Below are 23,523 nucleotides of genomic sequence, written 5' to 3' on the forward strand. Positions count from 1 at the left end.
GATCAATCACCCCTAAAGTGGTTCCATATCTTGACTATTCCTTTTTATCTTGTTATACCTGATATTTCATATTGGTTAAGGGAGCCCAATCGCTCCCCAGATCTCAAAGTGTCTGTTTTTAATTTGTGATTTGCATATTATGAATATTGTTTTTATCTTTGTGCTTCCCAAATATCTGCAGTTTTTACATGATCTTTTAAAACATATGTTTTATTACTGATGTGTAAGACTCTAACATGAATGGTGTGTTGTTAAAGCATCAATTACTGGTTATGTTTCATGAGCTACAGTTTTATAATGAATAATGTGTCTGAGGTTATTTTATGAGATTGTTTGCTGTATTTAACTTGTCGTCATCTGTTTCTTCAAATGTTTTATTGTTCTTCATGAATGCTAACTAGCGATTTGAATGGAGAATGCTACATCCCTCCTTAGTTGTTTTACTCCATGAGCAACGAAACTAACATTCTTCAATAATCATATTAATTGTAGGAACTGGGAGCCGGTTAACTGGCAAGGTGGGCACCGCCCTCTATGTTAGCCCAGAGTTATGCCAGGCTAGAAGCAGTTATTATAACCAGGTTTGTAAGTTATTATATCAAGGTATGTCAGTTATTATAACCAGGTTTGTAAGTTATTATAACAAGTTATGTTAGTTATTATTATGACCTGGGGCCTTTCTCAAACCACGGCTTGGGCTCTGGCTCAGGCTTAGACTCTGCGCGCTGTGTACGCAGCTCGGCCTTTAACCTGCATTTTCAGAGCGTACTGCTGATTGTACCACCACACGGAGCCTGAGCTGGAGCCTAAGCTGGGGTTTGAGAAAAGCCCAGCTGGTATATAAGGAAATGTCTGTTATTGTAACTTGGATGAAAGTTATTGTATTATGGTATATCAGTTTTTGTAACCTGGTATGCCAGTTATTATCCATGTATGTCGGTTACTATTACCAGTTATGTCAGTTGTTATACCCAAGTACTATTGTACACCCATGGTCAATTTGGCATTGACTAATGTTTACATTGTTGAACTGTTTGCAACCAGAGCAATGCCCCCTTGTAACAATTTCATTTGTCATATTATGTTTGTGTTCTTTAGAAAGTTGATTTATACAGTCTGGGTATAATCTTCTTTGAGATGTGTTTCCCTCCTCTTGCTACTGGAATGGAAAGAGTTCAGATGCTGGGTAGAATAAGACAGGTATGTCAGTTTTCCAGGGTCATTTTCATAAACTACTTAGCAGGAAAACATTGCTCAGCAAACTGTCTTCCCTCAGCAAAAACAAATCTGTGGGGCACCACAGTATTAAAAGTCTAAACTTATAGAATGTTAATGTTGTCTGGTAATCTGTTTTTTGCTGAGAAAGTTTTTTCTGTACTCAGCATGTTTATACGCTAACAGGCTTTATAAAACTCTTTCCCACCATAGGTCTGTAGCCAGCTTTTGTCTTTTCCACAGATATTTTTCGTAGTTAATGTGCCACCAGTGTTACCAACCTGCTTTCTTTAGGTCAGGGTGTTTGAGTGTGAAACCAGGCTTTTTGCTTCTCAACCATACACAAACATGTAGCACAAATATCATTCCATCAGCTTTAGTCCACGTGCAGCATCTCTTTGTAATTGTTGTAGTTATTTATTCTCCAAATTATTAAACTTTCAGAAAGACATCCAGCTTCCAGACACATTTGACGAGTCAAAGCGTGAGAATCAGTCCTTAGTGATACGCTGGCTTCTAAATCACGACCCAGAGGAACGTCCAACGGCTCAAGAGCTCCTTCAATCTAAGTACCTACCTCCTCCTCAGATGGAGGATACCAGACTGCAAGAAATGCTGAGACATACCATCTCTAATAGTCAATCTAAAGCATACAGGCATATGATGCATGAGTTGTTCTCACAGACTGTTCCGCCGGCGGATGACTTCACTTATGATATGGACATGCATAAGGTAGGGTGCTATGTTTTTCTGTCCTGTTTCGACCCTGTCCTGTCGGTACAATCTGTTGTACATGTAACTTAAGTTCTGTTCAGAAGTCCACTACAGTGTATGTTGTTGTGTAAGGCGTTTTCATAGAAGACTTCTTCTTTTGAATATGCCTCCATACATCTCCCTTTTTTTCATTGTCTCTCTTATACATGTAGTTATCGTTCTTTATATATCTTCAATAGACCTTCTTTATTTTGGTATACATATACATTTTTCATTATGGAAATTAATGTCAAGATGAATTGAAGGGAAGTGAAGGTAACGCATCTGTGTCAATTAAAATCCACATAGGTTTCTGCTTTCTTAATTATAACAATCCAATGTAACAATTTGCAGTATTTTTGACTATGTTGGCGTGTTTGTGAACCTAATTTACTTCTATTTATTTCCATCATTATTATTATTCTACATGTACATGTAGGTGTTTTAACCAGGATTTGGTAAAAAGGGTTTCCAAATTGGCTGGAAATTAAAAAACTTTTAAATTTAAATTTTTGTTCCAAAAGAGAATAACACATTATTGTACTTGCAAGTTTACTAGTTACTTATTGTTTTTTCCACACCATGCACCATGCATGGCTTCAAAAACAACACTTCCTTTCAGCCCAACATAATTTGAGACAATCTTTCCTCGCAGGGATTTTCACTCAAAATGTCTGTGGTCCAGCAGACAGTGTATGAATCGCTATGTCGCATCCTGCAGAGACACTGCGCAGTAAAAGTCAACAGCCCTCTCTTGCTTCCCAGAAACCAACAAGTAGAGACGTCAGAAATGGGCGTCAATTTAATGACATACGGTGGAGGATTGGTCTCGCTAGCTTATGATCTTAGAGTAAGTACAGAGTAAATGTCCATGTTACTTATATTTTGGCTTACTTTTTATTTACTTTCTGTTCTTACTTATATGTTTTCTGTCAGGCATAAGGCGCTCTATGAAAATTTTAATATTCTTCTTATTCCTCTTCTTATTAATATTATTGTGCTCATTATGCTTATTAGACATTTTTCATTAAATTTGATGCCCAAAATGGCTAGCGTTGCTGGCAGACATAAGCCATGTTATGCTGTTGGTCCACGTGGTCAATTGTGATTCTTGTCCGTGTCTGTATTTTTAGGCACTAGAATTTCGTGATTACTTCACATTTTAGTTTGAATACTAAACAAAGATATTCAATGCATTGTATAAACTTAACTTTTTGGGGGTTTTGTTTAAATGGAATAAAGGTAGAAATTTTGTAATATACATTTCATATTCATTTAAACATGGAACTTACTATCAGACATTTCGGGTAAGCCTAAAAGCTAACAATGCTTAATGTATGTGACTTACGTGCATGTAGTAGCCTGAGCGTCTGATGTCACATTTCCAGGTTGTAAATAATGCCAGATTTGATCACTACCATATGTCCTTGCATACCATTTCAACATGGGAGGTACACGCTCGACAGAGTGAATAAAACTTGATTACATACAATTATTATGCACTTATGCATGCAGCAGATGTTCGAAGTGTGTCTCTTCAGAGTAGACCAATCATAACACAGATATGAAAAGCTTACACTTCATGCCTGTCTTTATGCCAGTCTATAGACACAGCTACGCCAAATACCTGTTTAGACACGAAGAGTTCAAAATAAAACTTGATGTTTGTTATTGATTTGCAGGTGCCATTTGCCAGATTTGTTGCCAGAAATAATATAACCAATTTAAAAAGGTGAGACATTTTTATCAATAAAGGGTATTTCTGTGATATTGAAGAGGTTTCTTGGGTTTGGAGGGTTGAACAAGGAAAATATTTGCAAGAGTGGGACTTGAACCTCAGCTTCCAAATTAAGCGACGCTCTACAAACTGAGCCATCTAGCCCTGATGTTGCCTGTCTCCCCATTTTTTCAATGTCTTTGTTCAGGGTTGCCAGTCAAAAGCCATACAATCTGTAGCTGCCATAAAGCCAGGAATCACACCCAAGTTTACGATCCAAATAGATAGCTCTGTGGTTAAGCGTCGGTTCAAGTCCCACTCTAGTAAATTTTTGCTTGTCACTATGAATTCTGTACCATATTGTATCAAACAGATATTGTGTAGAGAGAGTGTATAGAGAGAGACGTATCTGTTATGTGTTCTGTACCTCATTCTGTACTCCATTGTCAATTGTGTCTAACAGATATTGTATAGAGAGAGTGTATAGAGAGAGACGTATCTGTCATGTGTTCAATACTCCATTATATCTAACAGATATTGTGTAGAGAGAGTGTATAGAGAGAGACGTATCTGTTATGTACCTCATTCTGTACCCCATCGTGTCTAACAGATATTGTATAGAGAGAGTGTATAGAGAGAGACGTATCTTTGGCTGCCATCCCCGTGAGCTTACAGAGTGTGCATTTGACATTGTCACATCATCGTCTGCTGGTCTTATTCCTGATGCAGAGGTTCTTCATGTTGTATCCGAAATCATCAATGAGTTTCCAGCATTGCAGGTTAGTTAGATTGCTAGTTAGTTGGATTGCTGGTTTAATAGTTGGATTGTTGGTTAGTTGGATTGGGGGTTAGTTGGATTGTGGGTATAATGTATTACAGGTTAGTTGGATTGCTGGTTAGTTGGATTGCTGGTTAATTGGATTGTAGGTTAACTGGATTGGGAGTTAGTTGGATTGTGGGTATAATGTATTACAGGTTAGTTAGATTGCTGGTTTGGTGGATTGCAGGTTAGTTGGATTGTATGTTAGGTGGATTTATATGGTGTCGTGGCCGAGTGGTTTAGAGCATCAAATTCAAGTTCTGGTGGTTAAGTCATCTGAGTGTGGGTTTGAATCCCGGTCATGACACTTGGTGTCCTTGAGCAAAATGCTTTACCATTATTACTACTGCTTTTCACCCAGGGGTATAAATGGGTACTGCAAGGATAGAGGTTGATATTGTGTATTTGTAACCGTTTTTTATAAAATGCATATGGTTGGAAAGATAATTTAAAAGTAGAATACAATGATCCACACAAGTTTGCCTCGAAATTGCGTGGTTTTCCTTTTACTGTGCGAACTAACGCGGTCGGCCATTTATGGGAGTCAAAAATTTGACTCCCATAAATGGCCGACTGTGTTAGTTGACGAGGTAAAAGGAAAACCGTGCAATTTCAAGGTATGTTTGTGTGGATTATTGTATTCTACTTTTACAGCATCTTTCTACTCATATGCATATTATAACAAACGCTTTTCAATGACCAACTCGACCGATCCAAGGCAACGTGTTCCTTTAAAGGAATGCTATTGGCCCAATGACCAGGCCACTAAAGTAAAGCACAATGAGATGGTTATTGCAAAATGCGCTATATAAGAACTAGTTATTATTAGGTTTGTCTGATTGTATATTAGTTCTCTTATTGAACTTCTTTACGCTACCATCCCTGTTCTATTTCTTTATGAAGTATTTGAGGAATTCACAAAGATAAACATTTCCAAAACCATAATGATAAATTTTCTCATTTGTGTGATAACCTTTTAAAAAAACAATTCTTTGTTCACATTCTAGGCTCGTAACTATTGTATACGGTTAAACCACACCGCTATATTGAGGGCAGTATTAAACCACTGTGGCATCTCGGAGGATAAACATCATGAGGTTTATAAAATCTTAAGTGATGCTCGGACGGAGAAGTTGAGTAAACTTCAGATCCAGACAAGACTCTGTAGTTTATCCCTCACTGAGCAAGAGGTAAGACAATTCAAACAAAAACACTCTAGTAATTCTAAGTACTGCCACCAGTCTATGTACAGTTGTCAGTTTGCTTGACCTCATTTATGAAACAATCTCCCTCTACACATCAAACAAGCTACTACCATCTCACATGTCAAAAGTCTTCTCAAAACATTTCTTTGCAATTGATTGTATATCTAGTTTTCTTTTGTTCTTATGAATGCTTTGAGATTTTCTTTGTGATGTGTTAGCGCTAGTTATTATTATTATTAATATGGGTGTAATAATAATAATAATAATAATAAAAAAGGAAACTTGTAATGCGCCATGTCTGTCACAGGTGACACTCCTGGCGCAGGAAATCTAACAAAGCTAACAACTGAAGGAACTAATTACACAAAATAAACAGAAGGAGAAGCAGCTTGTGTGAAGAGGTGGGTCTTGAGTTGGTTCTTGAAAGTGTTGAAGGAAGTTTCCTTTCTGAGTTTGATGGGGAGTGAGTTCCATAATTTGTGGTGCATTGTGGCCTAGTGGTCTAAGAGCACCCCTGTTAAAGTTCAGTCATTCAAAGAGTGTGGGTTGGATTCATGAAGGGGCATGTTCATGATGCTTGTGTATTTGAGCAAGATGCTTAACCACAATTGGTTTGTCTTGTAGATGGAAAGAAAAGCTGTAGGTCACTTGTACCTAGTATAGGTAATGCACATAAATCATCCAAGAACGCTTAATGTAAAATGAAATTAAAATGAAGTAAAACTGATTTCTGGTTGTGTATCTTGTTGTTTTAAAATCTTTGTTGTATTTCATTGTGCGTCTACGGTGTGTATACTTTTGTTGTTATTTGACTTGCGATTCAGTTGTTGCAGTGATTTGTAAATGTTTTAAAATAAACCATTAAGTAAATACGAAATGAAATGTTATGAATCTTTGCAGGTGAGCAACTTGTACAGTTATATAGAGCTGGAAGGTCACCATAGCAAAGTAGCTGGTACCCTGAAGCCATTGAGTAAAGGCAAAGGGCCCAATGCATCTATGATCAAACAAGGTCTCCATGAACTGGAAGCAATCATCACACAAGCACAGGTCTTTGGTATCAGACTAGAGGTAAGCCAAGGGTACGATTTCATACAGCTGCTTAAGCACAACAAAAATTGCTAAGCACAGCAGTATTATGCTTACTAGAATAAGGTTACCAGCCAAACTACTATGTCACTTGTACAATGTGACTGGTATCCTGCTCATTGCAGCTAAGCAGAAAATTGTTAAGCAATGTTTTCTGCTTAAGCAGCTCAATGAAATTGTGCCCAGGTCTTTGGTATCAGACTAGAGGTAAGGCCAGTTATTTTCGTCTTCAAAGTTTGCTTCTTGTAGCCTCTTACATTGAGTGGCCTTTTAGCCTTGTTTGGGGTAGACTTGACTCAAGTCCCAATCCTGTGCCACCGCCAGAAAACTACTGTTTTGTGATGCTATGCATTCCCCAAACTGTTCCGCATGCGGGACAGGGACTTGACGATGTCGCAGTTGCCTGATATGTAAATGTATTCCCTTATGAACATGTACATGTAACATTGCTGCGTGATACGTGTTGACCAATCAATCGTACTCAAAAAGAAGACCAGTTCATAAGTTTTCACAAATTGTTTATTTTTATTTTAGATGATTGTGACGTTGAGTTTAGTCTACAACATCCATTGTTTCTCGGGGGTGATTTTCCAGTTTGTTGCTGAACCTGTGCATCGAAAGAAGAAGACTACAATGGATGTGTTGGCTGCTGGTGGAAGATACGACCATCTTGTAAGTGTAATCAGTGTCATCGGGTGATCGGGTTGACGTAGTGGTATCTTTCCTCACCTTCCACCTCTACGACCCTGGTTTAAATCATACTTGGGTTACTATGTGGATTGGGTTGTCAGTCCCTACCCGGGAATAATTCTCTGGGGTTGTCCTCCTACATCTAAAACTGAAACTTCTTTTCTCTTCATTTGGTTCTTTGCTAGTATAATGATTAAATTTGCTTTTCTGAGAGTCCTTGGCTTCACAACCAGCATAAACGAAATGAAATAAAATTAAATAAGTTTGTCTTAATCAATTGTATCTTGTCTTGGTCTTTGCATTAAGCCACAAAGATCTGGCTTGCTTTGATGTATCATATTAAATCTCAAACTACATTCTGTAGGACTTGTTGACATCTTGCTCTCGCACTTCAGTTTGATCATTTTTCAATAGTTTGGGTAGTTTTAATAGCCAATTAACCATTGAGCTTCATGACTACTCGTTCCAGTGCGGTGAGGTTTAACTTCGTAATGGTCTATTGATTCTGAGTGGCAACAAATCTAGCCAGAAGAGGATCAGAGCATACTGATCAAAACGTTGCGTAGCAACCACCAGTTCTTTTCAGAACCAACACTACTCAAATAAGATTTACACATGGTGTGGGTGCTACAAACCACACCTAATTATAATCCCAACATGCAAACTTTCTCACTTATTTTAATAAGTTAGAAAATTCTTAAACATTTCTTGTTGTTTCAGATTCCATTGTTCAAGAAGCCTTCGTTATCTCAGCATCATCTGACGTGTCCTGCTGCAGTCGGTGTGAGTGTCTCCTTCGAGAAGATTGTATCTGCCGTCCTTCAAGACAGTTATCTCATGTCAGAAACTGTAAGTAGCAGTCGGAATTCTGGGCCTAATTTCATAACTCTGCTTGAGCACAAAAAGCAGCTAAGCATAGCAACATTTTGCTTACCAGAATAAGGTAACCAGCCAAATGACGCTGTCGCATGTACAATTTGTGACTGGTTTCCTGCTCGTTTCTGCTTAGCTGAAATGTGTCAAGCAATATTTTCTGCTTGAGCAGCTTTATCCTCTGTTTGCTTCTGGATCATGCAGAGATGATTTGTTGTTGTGAACTAAAATTTACATAAGAGATGGTTTGAACTTGTTTCAGAGTGCGAGTGTTTGTGACATTCTGGTCTGTGCCATTGGGAGTAGTTCTTCATTGAAAGATCGTATTAAAGTGGTCCGAGATCTGTGGGCTAACGGTTTGAGAGCTGATATCCTGTATGACTCCACCATGGTGAGTAGCTGACATTATTAACATCTTGCAGTCAATAAAAGTATACCAATGGGTATTTGCATAGACCCATTCAGGCCTTGAAATAACCCATGGCATTTACAGCTATTATCATGGTGCCCTGCTTCTGCTGTGGTTCCAATGCAAAATTTACATTTTTCCCTCATAGACATACCCTTTACCGGAGGGAAATTGCTGTGCCCCATCAAGTGCAAAGGTCCGAGCCTATCCCATGACGTCCCAAGCTTAAAGGAAGACAGCCATTAGCCTGAACATCTGACATCACATTTTGAATCTATGCCATGCCCAATATGTGGCAGAGGATGCCCCCCCCCCAAAAAAAAAAAATAATAATAATAATATTCCTATACTTTAACACACTCTTTTCCTCTTATACAGAAGAACTTCCCCCAACCCCCCTAAAAAATAAATAAATAATAATAACATACTAAAATCAAACAAACAACAACTCTGAAAAACTCTTCTGAGGAATTTCTGAATTAGAATTTTGATTTTTGTTTTCATTCCTCAGTCACTTGAAGATATTCAAGACTACTGCCGAGCAGTTAATATTATGTACTTGGTGTTGCTGAAAGATCGCAATGAACCTGTTAAGGTGAGATTAGGATAGATCAGTTTTGATCCTGTAGTTGGTGTTGGTTTGTCATGCTCGAGCAGTCAAGTGCAATTAGACTCAAGCTCTGGTGTGTTTAACCAGCAGAGTGTGGGTTCGAAGCCTGGTCTTGACACTTGTATCCTTAAAGCCATTATACACTTTCGGTAAACAGTATTGTCCAAGTCCCACACTTCGTGTATCACAACTTATATATAAAACAACAAACCTGTGAAAATTTAGGCTCAATCGGTCATCGGAGTCGGGAGAAAATAACGGGAAAACCCACTCTTGTTTCGCCGTGTCATGACATGTGTTTTAAATAATTATCCGTAATTCTCGCTAACGAGAATTTATACTGTTTTACTGTTTTCTCAAAAAGTAAAGCATTTCATGGACTAATATTTCAAGAGAAGTCTTTCACCATTACCTTCTGTAAACCCTGTAAATTATTTGTAAATCTGTGAACTTTTGTTTTTTTGTCTGTACCGAAAGGGTCCAATGGCTTTAAGCAAATTTTTAAAATGTTATTACTGCGTCCTCCCGATGGGACATAAAGTTCTGGGTCCAGTGTGTGGTGTTAATGGACCAAGTACATGTATACTTATTGTTAAGTTTTTTTTTAGCATGGTTGACTGCAGATGGTGCCATAAACCCTTGTAAACCTTGACATGGCACTATAGATCTTATATTCTGAACATAGCTCTGTTAACCATCTGTTAAAATCTTGAGCACTTTGAGACGCTCCCTGGTTAATCAAGTGAAATATAAGAACTATTATTCTTATGTTAAGGCAAGATGTTGGGTTTTGTAAAACATACAGATATGTTACGCACAAAAGTACGATGTTAAGCAACATCACAATGAAAAGACCCCAATTCTCCTGGAGTTCATGGAATAACTTGGAATTTTGTTTTTTCAATTTGAATAAGTCTGATTTATCCTTTATCCTTTGTATTAGCATGACTGTTTCGGTTTGTGATTATAAAAACAATCTAAATTGTTGTTCGACATCAGCATATAGTTTGGCCTGAAGAGGAATAAAACAATGCCTAGAAGTTTGTAGTTAACCAAATTTGCATTTAATTCCATTATTTCGGTATCAGTCGCTAATTCCTAAAGATTAACTGGGATTGTCTAAGCTTACTTGCTGTTTTTATTTGCCAAATGTCAGCTGGAGAGTGTTTATGTTTAGAATTCAATTAGAAACATTCAGTGTGGTGTCAGGTAATTGGGTTAGAAGATCACGCAAAAAGATCATGGGGGAAACATTTAAATTGTTTGAATGTTGGATGAATGGTGAATGGGTAAAAAGCCAATTTGTAAAATTTCAAAGCAATTAGGGAGTTATTTAAAATCATGTTTTTTTGTTTTTACGAAGAGCCAGGCATGTCAGTGTTAGTGACATGCGTGACATGCCCGCCCTTCATGTGAACACTCACAGGGCCTAGGCTATTTCAAATTGACCACTGATATTTGTACCCAAAATGTTGATGTTTAAAAGTGATGTTTTGTTGATCATTTATTTGTACAGATTCGATCATTTGACAAGGAGAAGCAAGTAACGGAGAGTCGAGTGGATTATTACAACGTTGTAGAGACACTACACCAGAAAATGTCCACCAACAAAATGTAAGTGGGCTTGTCAAAATTATTGATCAGGGATGTTTGAAGCTTTTCATGGTGTGAATAATTAGGAAGTGATTGATATTAGAAAACTAATACGTCATGTTTAAATCTTCTCAAGAAAACGCCAATGCATCTATTGCTAGACTTGAGAAATGCATCCAAGAGATTCGACGTTGGACACAACAAAACTTCCTGAAGTTAAATGATGATAAGACAGAGTTCCTTCTATTTGGGTCACGTCAACAGTTAACTAAGGTTTCAGTGCCATACATCTCCATCGGTGATGCTCGGATAGCTCCCTCGCTGAAAGCTCGGAACTTAGGGGTTATTTTTGATTCATCGATGACACTTCAGCCACACATCAACAACATTGTTCGTTTATCATCATATCACATCAGGAATATAGGTAAGATTCGCAAGTACTTGGACAAAAGTGCCACTGAAAAGGTCATTCACGCATTTGTTACTTCTTGTCTTGACAACGGCAATGCTCTTCTCTACAGTCTTCCTAACAACCAGATTTCCCGACTTCAACGGCTCCAAAATACTGCTGCCCGCATTGTGACACTGTCTAGAAAACCCTGTTCTATCACCCCCATTCTGAAACAACTACACTGGCTCCCTATCTCTCAACGAATCATCTTCAAGCTGATGCTCATTGTCCACAAAGCTCTTAATGGCAAGGCTCCCCACTATATTTCTGAACTGCTTCAAGTTTACACTCCATCAAGGAATCTTCAATCAAGTTCTATGCTTCTCCTCATTGAACCCAAGTCTCGACACTCATGGGGTGACAGGTCTTTTTCTTCAGCTGCCCCACGCATCTGGAACTCTCTACCACTTAATCTTCGATCTTGTCTTTGTACTGCAAAATTCAAGTCTCTTCTCAAAACTTATCTTATGTCACAGGTTTTCAATGACTAATTTTGTTGTGTCTGTTTTTCTTTGTGTTGTGTTTTGTTTTTGTTTTGTTTTTGGTTTTACTGCGCCTTGAACACCCAGCAGGGTGGATATGTGCGCATTACAAGTCTTATTATTATTATTTATTATTATTAACTAACGGGTACCGCTTGGAGTATAAATTTCTTATCAGACAAGTCAGAGTTGGAAATGAACATGGCATTCATAAAGTGTACAGCCTGGTTTCACTACATACATTGTACAACCAGTGTGGCGTAGCTAGGGTTCGTGGCATCCATGGGCAAGGTTATATAAGGATGTCTATTTACTCAATTTGGTTTTGAAAATCATCATCATCATCATCATCCTTCGTCCTTAGACGGAATAGTAGAAGCAGCTTTGATGAAGTGGTGCCAGGTTGCTTTATCCCTCATGAGTTGATGGGTCTCAATTTGATTGAGATTTGTGTCTCGGGTGATGGTGTCAGTGTAGCTCATTTTCCTCCTGCCGCGATTTGGATATCTGCCAGGAGGATTCCAGAAGACCAGATGCTATAAAGGTTGATCAGCTGTACGCAAACAGTGGCCAGCAAACTGGACACTGTTTGCATACAGCTGATCAACCTATATCGCATCTGGTCTTCTGGAATCCTGGTTTTGAAAATCTCAGCAATATTTTAACATACAAGTATCAAACATACCATGGTGTGGATAAGAAGTGAATGTTACTACACATACATGACATAGTAAACACCACTTATCTACTTTACAAGTTGGGTTTTTGTGTTTATTTGGAAGAAAATTCAATTGAAAAGGATCTGGGCCCAAACATTTGCTTTGCATGAAATTTCTTCCTTGATAAAAACAGGATTACCAACCAAATTTCAATTTGTTGCATATTGCTTGATACTGGTATTCAGCTGTTGCTTGCTTATCCTGAAAATCACGTGGAAATTTGTTTGGTAATTCTGTTTTTATCAAGGAAGAAGTTTCATGCTTAGCAAATTTGTGTGCTTAAGCAGCTCTATGAAATTGGACCCTGATTTTGAGTTACATGTATATTAAATAAATCTTGTATGTAATTTGTTTGTACATTGTCACTGAATATAATCTCATTTATTTGTGTCATACTGTTATAGTGAATCAAATGAAACTACACAGCAGATCATTGCCAAGCTTCCCTTACTGGAGACAACACCCAACAGCAACGCAACAAACTACAACGTGACCTTTGTACCCCGACCTGAAATAGGAGCCAAGAAGAGACATGAGAGAGTGGTAAGGGTAAGCTTACAAACCTCCGTCCCAGTGGTGCGCCGTTTTATTTTATTTTACAGAATGCCTTGCTCGATCGTAACCCCCTGGAAGTGTAACTTGAAGTATCTCAATAGTTGGGATGTTTAAATTAGCTCTGTTGTTGACCAATTCTTTGTTAGAGACTACGCAAAACACATTGTTAAAAGACGCATCGATACGTCTATCTGTATGCTGCAGTTAGGGTGGCCACATAAAAACATTTGAAATGTACTGTGTCAAAATACATGTACGTGCATTTTTACACGGGCGCTCTTTTGTAAAAGTTTTGTCATTGAGTAACATTTGTGTAAATGTTGACATATGAGATAAGTGACTTGTTTTGATCAAACCTTTCCACTTTGTGTATGAACTTTAAAATGCAGTGAAATTTATTTCCAAGTTTCTCTTTGCTCTTTTCAGGTATTAATACCTTAAGACTTAATCCTACTGTTTGTATAGTATCATTGCTACTGTAAATGGGTTTATCTCCCAGTTACATCTTGTGGTTTGACATTTGCTGGAAACTGATTAGTCTTTTAGATGGATTGGACTTCCGGATAAGTGTATTATTTTAGGACAAAACAAAAGATGTTGATAACTATTGTAAAGTAAGTGATGAATGATTTACTTCTGAGTAAACATGTTCGTGCAAAAAAAACCACACTTGTTTTGAGTGTTTTGGTCCCAGAAATTATTTCAGTTTGTGGCTGGCGTGTCGGGGTCTAGCATGCTACTCTGGTGTTTCTGATCAGTTGAGCGTGGGTTTGCGATTGGTGCTCCATTCGGGATGTGGAGTACCCCCTTACTGTGCATTCATTGTGTGCTAGGAATCTTAGGAATCTTTTTAGATGATTTTAGGGGGCACTTCTGTACAAGAAGAAAAAAGTGTGTTCAAGTATGGGAACATTGGGGGATACCCTCTGTTCTATATGGGGCATGGTATATGGTTTGATTGAGTACTGGTTGTGACACTTGCGTCCTTGAGCAAGACACTTAACCAATAGTAATTTGTCCTTTGAATGGGACATAGAGCCGCTGGATTGGAGTAAAGCCGTGTGTTGTGTAATGCACATTTTGTTCATTTTTCATTTTTTTATGTTTTGTATGCAAGTCGCCAGACACACAAGGCCTGAAGGTCGCTAGCGACCAGTTTAAATCTCCTCAGAAAAAAATAATTGTAAAACCAAAAATAAAGTCTGATAAACTTTGACATGTGTTTTGGCTGGTAATCAGTTTCTGCTTACAGAACTTACACTGTGCCAAGCAGAGTGGGAGGTTGCATAGCCATGACTTGTGTGCTAGATAGTGAAGTACATCCAACCTGGCGTCAGGTTTTTACACAACAGCGTTAAACAACTTATTGTTGAGTCAGATTCATGCTCGACTTATGTATTTTCGCCTGTGTTGTGAAACTAATTCCAGAAGTTAATAACTTTTCAAAAAAAATGTACTTTGTGTCTCTAAAAAGGCTGTGTTTATCTTATTCTATGAATTGTAAATGAGTACACAGACTTGCTCTTTTAGTTTTGGGTGTTTTTTATTGTGTTAAATACTTGAGTGACAGTTTGATTTAATGAATATATACAATGACCTTTCTCTGTAACTGTTTGGTAAGATTATCGGCTCACCAGCCAGATCCGTCACGATGCCTGTTGTAATTCAGATTCCTCAATTGTAATTCTAATGGTTGATTTAATTCGCAGATTCAATCTAAAATTGAGCCGGTCCTGGACTGTATCTCATCCAAGACCACGGTGGAGGTAGTCGCTGTAAGTACTTAACGTCTAAATGCTTATTGTGTGGTGGAGTGTCGTGCGTACTCGCATTGATTAACATAACTGATACTAAGTGCCGTTGAACTTTTCTGGTAACTTGTGTCTGATGCTTTTGTTTACTGAACTTTTAAGTTGTTCTAATTTATTTCAACCTGACCTTTACATTAACAGGTTGACCTTCCACTGTCAGTGGTCAAGAGTTCTGTGGCTATATTAGACGTGAGTATTATGTGGTTTGTACCGATTTCATGAAGCTGTTAAGCATACAATTTCTGCTTAGCAAATGTCTTGGCTAAGCAAGAAACGACCAAGATACCATTCCTGTAAAAGTAACTGTTTGGTGTTCTGGCTGGTTACGTATTTTTGCAAAAGTTTTTTTGTGCTAAGCAAGTTTTTGTGCCTACAGGCTTTATGAAATTTGGCCCTTTGAATTTCATGAATTCTATAAGCAGACAGTTTCTGCTTACAGAGAGACACCCCAAGTCAGGGAACTTGAAGCGACTTGGATATCCCAACCCCAAAGTTCTTCTGAACTAAACTATAAGAATGGCAAGTTTTTCTCCCACACATACAAACAAATTAGACACCGTTTAATACTTGCTATATTTGTTCCTAACCTTTCTGACAGTGGGTATTGTTAATCAGCAATTTATATGCTCATTTATATGCTCTTTTTTTCTAGGCTGATGCTCATTTAGAAAGGCAGGGACTACGCACACAATAGCGTGTCCAATTTAACGAAATGCTCTTTTGATGTTTTACGTCATTAGGTTTTACTTTAGGAGATAAAGTCTAACTTTCTTTGATTTACAGCAATTTTTGGATGAGACCTTGCATTGTAATACCAAAAGCACATTCAGAATTTATTATCCTTTAAATACCTTGAAACTTTATTTGCTTTGAGTTTTCTGCCAAAGCTTTTCAATCTTGTGTTACTGGTTTTCATGTTATTGTGTTAACACAACATTCCTGGCCGAGTGATCTCATGTATTGCACTCAAGATCTGATGCCTGAGTCATCAGGAGTGTGGGTTTGATTCATGGTCATGACGCTTGCGTTATTAAGCAAGGCATTTGACCATAATTGCTTCTCTTAACCAAGGTGTTCAAATGGAATTAGAAAGGGCCGGGACAATTTTTTGGTATATTAATCTCTTGGTGCTGAGTTAGGCAGCTAGGTGTTGTATGCTCCCCAGCTCCCCAGGGTAGCATACATTGAAAACTTGTCTTGCTATTTCCACATGTAAAACTTGTCTTGCTATTGCTATTTCCACATTGAGAACTTGTCTTGCTATTTATTCATTGAGAACTTTTTTTGCTATTTATATATTGAGAACTTGTTTTTCTATTTATTTATTGCATTGAGAACTTTTCTTGCTATTTCCACACTAAGAACTTTTCTTGCTATTTCCACACTAAGAACTTTTCTTGCTTATTTCACATTGAGAACTTGTCTTGCTATTTCCACATTGAGAACTTGTCTTTTTATTCGTTTACTGAGAACTTTTCTTGATATTTCCACATTGAGAATTTGTCTTGCTATTTATACATTGAGAACTTTTTTTGATATTTCTGCATTGAAAACTTGTCTTTCCATTTATATATTGCATTGAGAACTTGTCTTTCTATATATACATTGATAGTTTGTCTTGCTATTTATACATTGAGAACTTTTCTTGCTATTTATAGATTGAGAACTTGTCTTTCTATTTATATATTGCATTGAGAACTTTCCTTGTTATTTCCACATTGAGAACTTGTCTTTCTATTTATATATTGCATTGAGAACTTTCCTTGCTATTTCCACATTGAGAACTTGTCTTTCTATTTATATATTGCATTGAGAACTGGTCTTGCTATTTCCACATTAAGAATTTGTCTTGCTATTGTTTTATCCATTGAGAACTTTTCTTGCTATTTCCACATTGAGAACTTGTCTTGCTATTTATCCATTGAGAACTTTTCTTGCTATTTCCACATTGAGAACTTTTCTTGCTATTTCCACATTGAGAACTTGTCTTTTTATTCATTTATTGAGAACTTTTCTTGCTATTTCCACTATGAGAACTTGTATTTCTATTTATATATTGCATTGAGAACTGGTCTTGCTATTACCACATTAAGAATTTGTCTTGCTATTGTTTTATCGTTTGAGAACTTGTCTTGCTATTTCCACATTGAGAACTTGTCTTTCTATATATACATTGATAGTTTGTCTTGCTATTTACACATTGAAAACATTTCTTGCTATTTCCACATTGAGAACTTGTCTTGCTATGTATACATGTACATTAATAACTTATCGTGCTATTTATACAATGAGATTTTATAAACAGTTTGATAAAAAATGACAATTTATAAACACTTTATTCTATTTTATTCGGGATTTGGGAGTTTAACTTTAGGATATCTTAAATAGTTGTGTTTAGCATAGGCATAGAATATCTATAACATTGATTCTTTGATAGCATTCTATTGTTCTCTATTGACAGTTTGACAATTCTATTGTTCTCTGTTGACAGTTTGACAACGGTGAAAGTTGTTACGCTTCCAGCGTGTCTACACTACGGGACACGCACATTAAACACAAAAAAGCACTCCAAGAAATATGTGATGTCCTACAAGAGCTTAAACTGGACAAAGGGTAAGATGTGAGGGCGCTGTTCATGTTATGTGTGGGGCGGTAGACTTAGTAAGAATGTAAGCTCTGAAAACAGACGTAGTATTTGATAGTTTGTTTGCAGTGTTTGATTTTGAATTTTGAAACTGGTTGAGCTAAGTAATTTTTGATCACTGATTGACTAAATATCTTTTAGGAAGACTTTAATATGGCCCTTTTGAAAACCTTGACTTAGACTCAGGGTCCCATTTGGAATCCGTCTGGACCCCCTGTTTCTTGAAGCCTCGTTAGACGGCAAAGGTTTTTTAAACAGCTGTCGAGCTGGGTTTTCAGACAATATCATATACGTAAATACCAATCTTGTAGTATAGCAAATTTCATGGAACAAACCCTATAATTGATTCATTGCAGTTATTTACTCTCCACTTTTAGAGAATAACTAGAATAATTTTTGTTTTGTGTCTTAGGGTTTCTTTTGTGATTCTCTACACCTACAAGGAGGATGCCTTCAAAGTGATCTACTGATGGGATGAGCAGGCCTCAAAGAAACCCATGGCACCCACAGCAAGTGCAGTGGTGCCCTTCACTTTTGGTGTGGTGCCCATCACTTTTGGTGTGGTGCCCTTCACTTTTGCTGTGGTGCCCTTCACTTTTGGTGTGGTGCCCTCCACTTTTGGTGTGGTGCCCTCCACTTTTGGTGTGGTGCCCTCCACTTGTGGTGTTGTGCCCTCCACTTGTGGTGTTGTGCCCTTCATTGCATGGGTGCCCTTCACTAGTGCTGTTGCTGTGGTGCCCTGTGCTTTTGCTGTGGTGCCCTGTGCAAGGTTCCTGTACAAATTTACAAGTATAAATTTGCCACTTACCAAAGAGAAAATGCTGTGCCATTGCTGTGTCTTCAAGAGCAAAGGTCAAGACTTGGGCCCAATTTCATAGAGCTGCTGAAGCAGAACAAAAAGTAGCTAATCACAACAAAGGACTTCAAGAAAACCTCCAAAAGAGCAAAGCTACCGCTCTTCCTCATCATGAATAAATGCAAAGACGGAAGATGTTGGGTTATGTATGAGGATTCCATTCAAGGAAATCAAGGAGTTAATCCCAACATAAACATCAATCTGGATCGAAGGAATCTGGTAAATAAAGTCGGCAAAGTAAAGCATCAAAAAAGCATTTCAAGCGCTGCTGCGGTAAAAATACACTATATGGCTGTCTGTCTTATGATATTTCTTTACCAGGGTGTGCCAAAACGGTTCTTATTTGTGTTTTGCATATGCTACTACATTACATGGTGCTAAAGGAGTAGGTCTCGTAATTCAAACGTAGTCCCACATACCTTGCAGGAGCGCCTTGAGCGTCACTGAGTGACGGATATGCATACTATATAAGAAGCCACTATTATTAATATTATTATATCATAGAAGTGTCTACTGCTTGCATAATTTACCATGAACTCGCATGGTAAATTATTTGATGATTAAAATGATGATGGGGCACAGCATTTATATGGCGCCATATATCTGTTTCAAAAACATTTAAAGGGGCGAGTCTTGAGCGAAGCTTTAAAGTGGTCAAGGTGGTCATTTTCTCAAAGAAATGATGGGAGGGAGTTCCACAAGTGAGGAGCAATAGAGGAAACAAAGACAACACACCCCCAAAATGGGTGAGTGTCGGGTCTAGAAACAGCAATTGCCATGGTGCCCTGTGATTTTGCTGTGGTGCCCTTTGCAAAGTTCCAATACAAGTTTCCATTTGGCATAGAAGTTGGGGTGTCGTGGCTGAGTGGGTTAGGGCATCAAATTCAAGTTCTGGTGGTTTAAGTCATCGAAGTGTGGGTTTGAATTCCTGTCATGACACTTGTGTCCTTGAGCAAGATGCTTTACCTTAATTGCTTCTCTTCACCCAGGGGTATTAGATGGGTACCTGTGAGGGCAGAGATGGTTATTGTGATTGATTTAGCTTAGTGCGTTACATATTTGGCAGCATAAATGTATCTCCCCAGGGAGCTGAGATGGTTAAAGGATAAATTAAATGGCCCATTGACCAGGAGTGCTAATGTTGGAAGTGCTTTGAGGCATCTGTAAAGTGCTATATAACAACTAATGATTATTATTATAATTAGTAATATTATTGACAGTTTATCCCCGTAAAATGAGTTGTGGCTTAATGTCCTGACTGATAAAGAACAATGCCCAGTGAGTGTTAAACTCGTAAGGCTGAAATATGTTATGAGACCGTCTGTATGAGACGGGAAAATGTAAAAGTAATAAGTCAGAAGAAGCAAGAATTACTGAGATCTGTTTGGGAAATAGATGAATTATAAAGTATGAAAGTGGGCCTTGATGACATTGATGTAATTTAGGGCATTGTTTACGTGGAATGAGCAGCAACTCATTTTGTCTGACCTCATCTAAAGAGCTTATATCTTGCCCTTTGAAATCTAATATAAATTAGACTTTGCGCTCAAATTCTATTTAAATAGACTACAAGTGACGTAACAAGCATGTACATGTACGCATGTTTCCATTGTTAATGCTCATCAGCCGTGGTGGCCAACACAAGGGGCTATTGTAATTGTTACATGACTTTTTACTATTTATACATTTATCAGCAAAGAAGAACCATATGCTGTGGGTGTAAATTTGTCAGTGCATCATTCACAGACAAACCAGTTTCTCATTATCGCTTTCTACACAGTGGGATTAACTTTTTATGGCGTTTTGACATTTGATGAAATGGTCTTTTCTGTGTATAAAGCTGTAATTGGTGGCTGTCTACGCCCACATTACAAAATAATTAAAACATTAATCAGAAAACACTTTGCTCTACTGATTGGTTTTATAGTTGGTTTAATCTCCTTCGACAAATTGACAATTGAAAGTCTGATTGCCTGCACCGTCGTTCGTTTTGGCATGGGAGTAAAATCAGTTGAAATGGATTGGACTGATGATATAGATAACACCTCCTTCATCGCATTCAGAAATATATTATTATGTAGGCTTTAAAACGAATCCAACATGCAATTAAACAAGACATGTGTACCTAGAACAGTAAATCCTATTTCGATTTTCAAGAAGCATAAGGGATTATTATTATTATTGTTTTGTTTGCCATAACAATACAAAACAAAATACATTGACACCCCGAGATGGGCAAGGGACAACAAAAGCAAATACATACTATGATCCGTAGATCTGTTGCCCCACATCTGGGGTACACAATAAAATTCATGTAGATTTAACATAATATAGTACACAAAGCAATAATAAAAGCAGATAATTATACAACCAATAGTAAATAATAAATATCTAATAAGAAAAAATAAATAAAAAATCTAATAAGAAAAAGATTGTACCTCATTGGATTTACAGGACAGGGATTATAGGAATTTAACAAGTGAGGGTACCTCATGCGATGGTACCCCCATTGAATTCAAAAGGGATTGCACCTCATTAGATTTTAACAAGGATTGGTACCTCAAGGGATGGTACTTCATTGACTTTAACAAGTGAGGGTATTTCATGCGATGGTACCCCCATTGAATTCAAAAGTGATTGCACCTCATTAGATTTTAACAAGGAATGGTACCTCAAGGGATGGTACTTCATTGACTTTAACAAGAAAGGGTATCTCTTGTGATGGAACCTCATTGGATTTAAAAGTGATTGCACCTCGGTGGTTTTTAAATAAGGGATGGTACATAAAGGATAGAACCTCATGTGTGGGGTCATTAACAAGGAATGGTACCTCAAGGGATGGTACTTCATTGACTTTAACAAGAAAGGGTACCTCTTGTGATGGAACCTCATTGGATTCAAAAGGGATTGCACCCCTCATTAGATTTTAACAAGGAATGGTACCTCAAGGGATGGTACTTCATTGACTTTAACAAGAAAGGGTACCTCTTATGATGGAACCTCATTGGATTTAAAAGTGATTGCACCTCGGTGGTTTTTAAATAAGGGATGGTACATAAAGGATAGAACCTCATGTGTGGGATCATGGTACAAATCACTATGGTGATACTGCCAACTCATCATTTCGTTCTTTACGGAAATGGAACCATTGGACTGTGGACTTTTTGTCATTCAAGAGATTTCCGTTCTAAACTTGTTTACATTTGTGCGATTTACAAGAAGTATCACTATAATGTCGGATTGAGTTTCATTTATTCATCACATCCAGCGTGACCAAGGCTTTTAATTCAGGGGATAGTTTCTGTCTGCAAGTCAAAAAGATTTAGGTAAGATGACTTGTCCTTCTTGAATTACAAAGCTGTTTCTGGAGAAGTAGTAGATTTAAAAGTCGTATTGATTGATGATCGTACTGTCCCATGGGGAAAAAAAAGGCTTGATATTTTACAGCTTTTACAGCTTTGGTTTATTCCGAATAAACCTAATAGAAGCACTTCTTGAAATTACATTTAGGTTTGTTTGATCAGTCTGGATTCAGTTGCTTTGCAAATTTGTGTAATGTCTTCCTTATAATGGGATTTAAAGACACTGGACACTATTGGTAATCGTCAAATTCGTGGAAAATTACTTTTTTCTTGAAAACAACGTTACTTCAGTGGGAGCCGTTTCTCACAATGTTTTATACTATCAGCAACTCTCCATTACTCATTACCAAGTAAGGTTACTTTGAGTAATTACCGATAGTGTCCAGTGGCTTTAAGGCATAGATGGTGTTAAAGTATATTTGCAGTAACACTTAGTGTATCTACTTGTTGGCTAGATTATGTTCTTTTTTGAGAACTTGTCTTGCTATATATTCTACTTACACTCATAAGATTATCTAGTTTACAGCTTTCTATTATTCCAAGACTAAGGAAGCACTTCTTGGAATGACATTAAGGTTTGTTCAACCTTGAATGGATTGCTTTGCCAATTTGTCTAATGCCTTAATTCTTCTTTATATGGGATTTGAGGCATTACATAGTCAAAGTATATTTGCAGTAACACCATGCATTTTCCATGTCTCTATCTACTTGTTGGGTAGATCATGTTCTTTTGAAAACTTGTCTTGTTATATATTCTACTACTGTGGTTTAGATTTTTTTTAATTTAGGAGACTTTTCAGTTCTAAAAAGAAATGTCCTGCTTATAAAAGGCAGTGGACACTATTGGTAAACACTCAAAATATTTAGTAGCATAAAACCTTTCTTGGTGACGAGTAATGGGGTGACGTTGATGGTATAAAACATTGTGAGAAACGGCTCCCTCTGAAGCAATGTAGTTTTCGAGAAAGAAATTTTCCACAAATTCGATTTCAAGACCTCAGGTTTAGAACTTGAGGTTTCGAAATCAACCATCTAAATGCACACAAGTTCGTGTGACAAGGGTGTTTTTTTCTTTCATTATTATCTTGCAAGTTCGATGACCGATTGAGCTCAAATTTTCACAGGTTTGTTATTTTATGCATATGTTGAGATACACCAACTGTGAAGGCTAGTCTTTGACAATTACCAATAGTGTCCACTGCCTTTAACGACTAACTGAGAAACTAGAATTCACTGTTGCAAACTGCTTAGAAACCAAAAGGACCTGGTATAAATGCGAAGAAATAGTAAGGCCATTAACTACATTTTGTATAACTGTGCGGAGAGTAGGAAATGTGCAGGGGCTACTATTTTAGCTTTAGTGGATCGAGGTGACTTCTTGTAGGGTCTATGTAACTTTTGTAGGACAAAATACACAATGTCCACAGATTTACACTAAACTTACACAGTTTGAAGATGATGATAGTAGAAAGCTTCCCTGAAAATATTACATGCTGAGGTGCTGTAGTTTTTGGGAAATGAGTAAAACAATGTCATGAAAATAATTTTCGTCTCATAAGACGAAAATTATTTTAATCATTTACAAACGTATTTTCATGACATTTTTTTACTCATTTCTCAAAAACTACAGCACCTCAGTAAGTAATATTTGAAGGGAAGCTTTCGACTA

At 37.4% G+C, this 23,523-nt stretch overlaps 1 protein-coding gene across 2 annotated transcripts in view; it reads left to right on the top strand.

Annotated features, from left to right (window-relative positions):
* Positions 1-23,458, top strand: part of LOC139942088 (eIF-2-alpha kinase GCN2-like) — a 44,810-nt gene extending 21,352 nt beyond the window's left edge. Inside the window, exons 21-38 of one of the 2 annotated variants that reach the window (XM_071938783.1) lie at positions 493-581; positions 1,099-1,200; positions 1,660-1,947; positions 2,624-2,818; positions 3,651-3,700; positions 4,296-4,464; positions 5,513-5,695; positions 6,611-6,781; positions 7,334-7,471; positions 8,210-8,338; positions 8,625-8,753; positions 9,283-9,366; positions 10,898-10,995; positions 13,031-13,175; positions 14,891-14,956; positions 15,134-15,181; positions 17,484-17,605; positions 18,049-23,458. In XM_071938783.1, coding sequence (XP_071794884.1) covers positions 493-581; positions 1,099-1,200; positions 1,660-1,947; positions 2,624-2,818; positions 3,651-3,700; positions 4,296-4,464; positions 5,513-5,695; positions 6,611-6,781; positions 7,334-7,471; positions 8,210-8,338; positions 8,625-8,753; positions 9,283-9,366; positions 10,898-10,995; positions 13,031-13,175; positions 14,891-14,956; positions 15,134-15,181; positions 17,484-17,605; positions 18,049-18,106 — 2,264 coding nt within the window. In that variant the 3' untranslated portion in view covers positions 18,107-23,458. The remainder of the gene's footprint in view (positions 1-492; positions 582-1,098; positions 1,201-1,659; positions 1,948-2,623; positions 2,819-3,650; positions 3,701-4,295; positions 4,465-5,512; positions 5,696-6,610; positions 6,782-7,333; positions 7,472-8,209; positions 8,339-8,624; positions 8,754-9,282; positions 9,367-10,897; positions 10,996-13,030; positions 13,176-14,890; positions 14,957-15,133; positions 15,182-17,483; positions 17,606-18,048) is intronic. The other variant, XM_071938790.1, reaches the window with a different exon arrangement.
* Positions 23,459-23,523: the final 65 nt, after the last annotated feature.

This window comes from Asterias amurensis, chromosome 1 (assembly GCF_032118995.1).
Source record: "Asterias amurensis chromosome 1, ASM3211899v1".
NCBI classification, from domain to species: domain Eukaryota; kingdom Metazoa; phylum Echinodermata; class Asteroidea; order Forcipulatida; family Asteriidae; genus Asterias; species Asterias amurensis.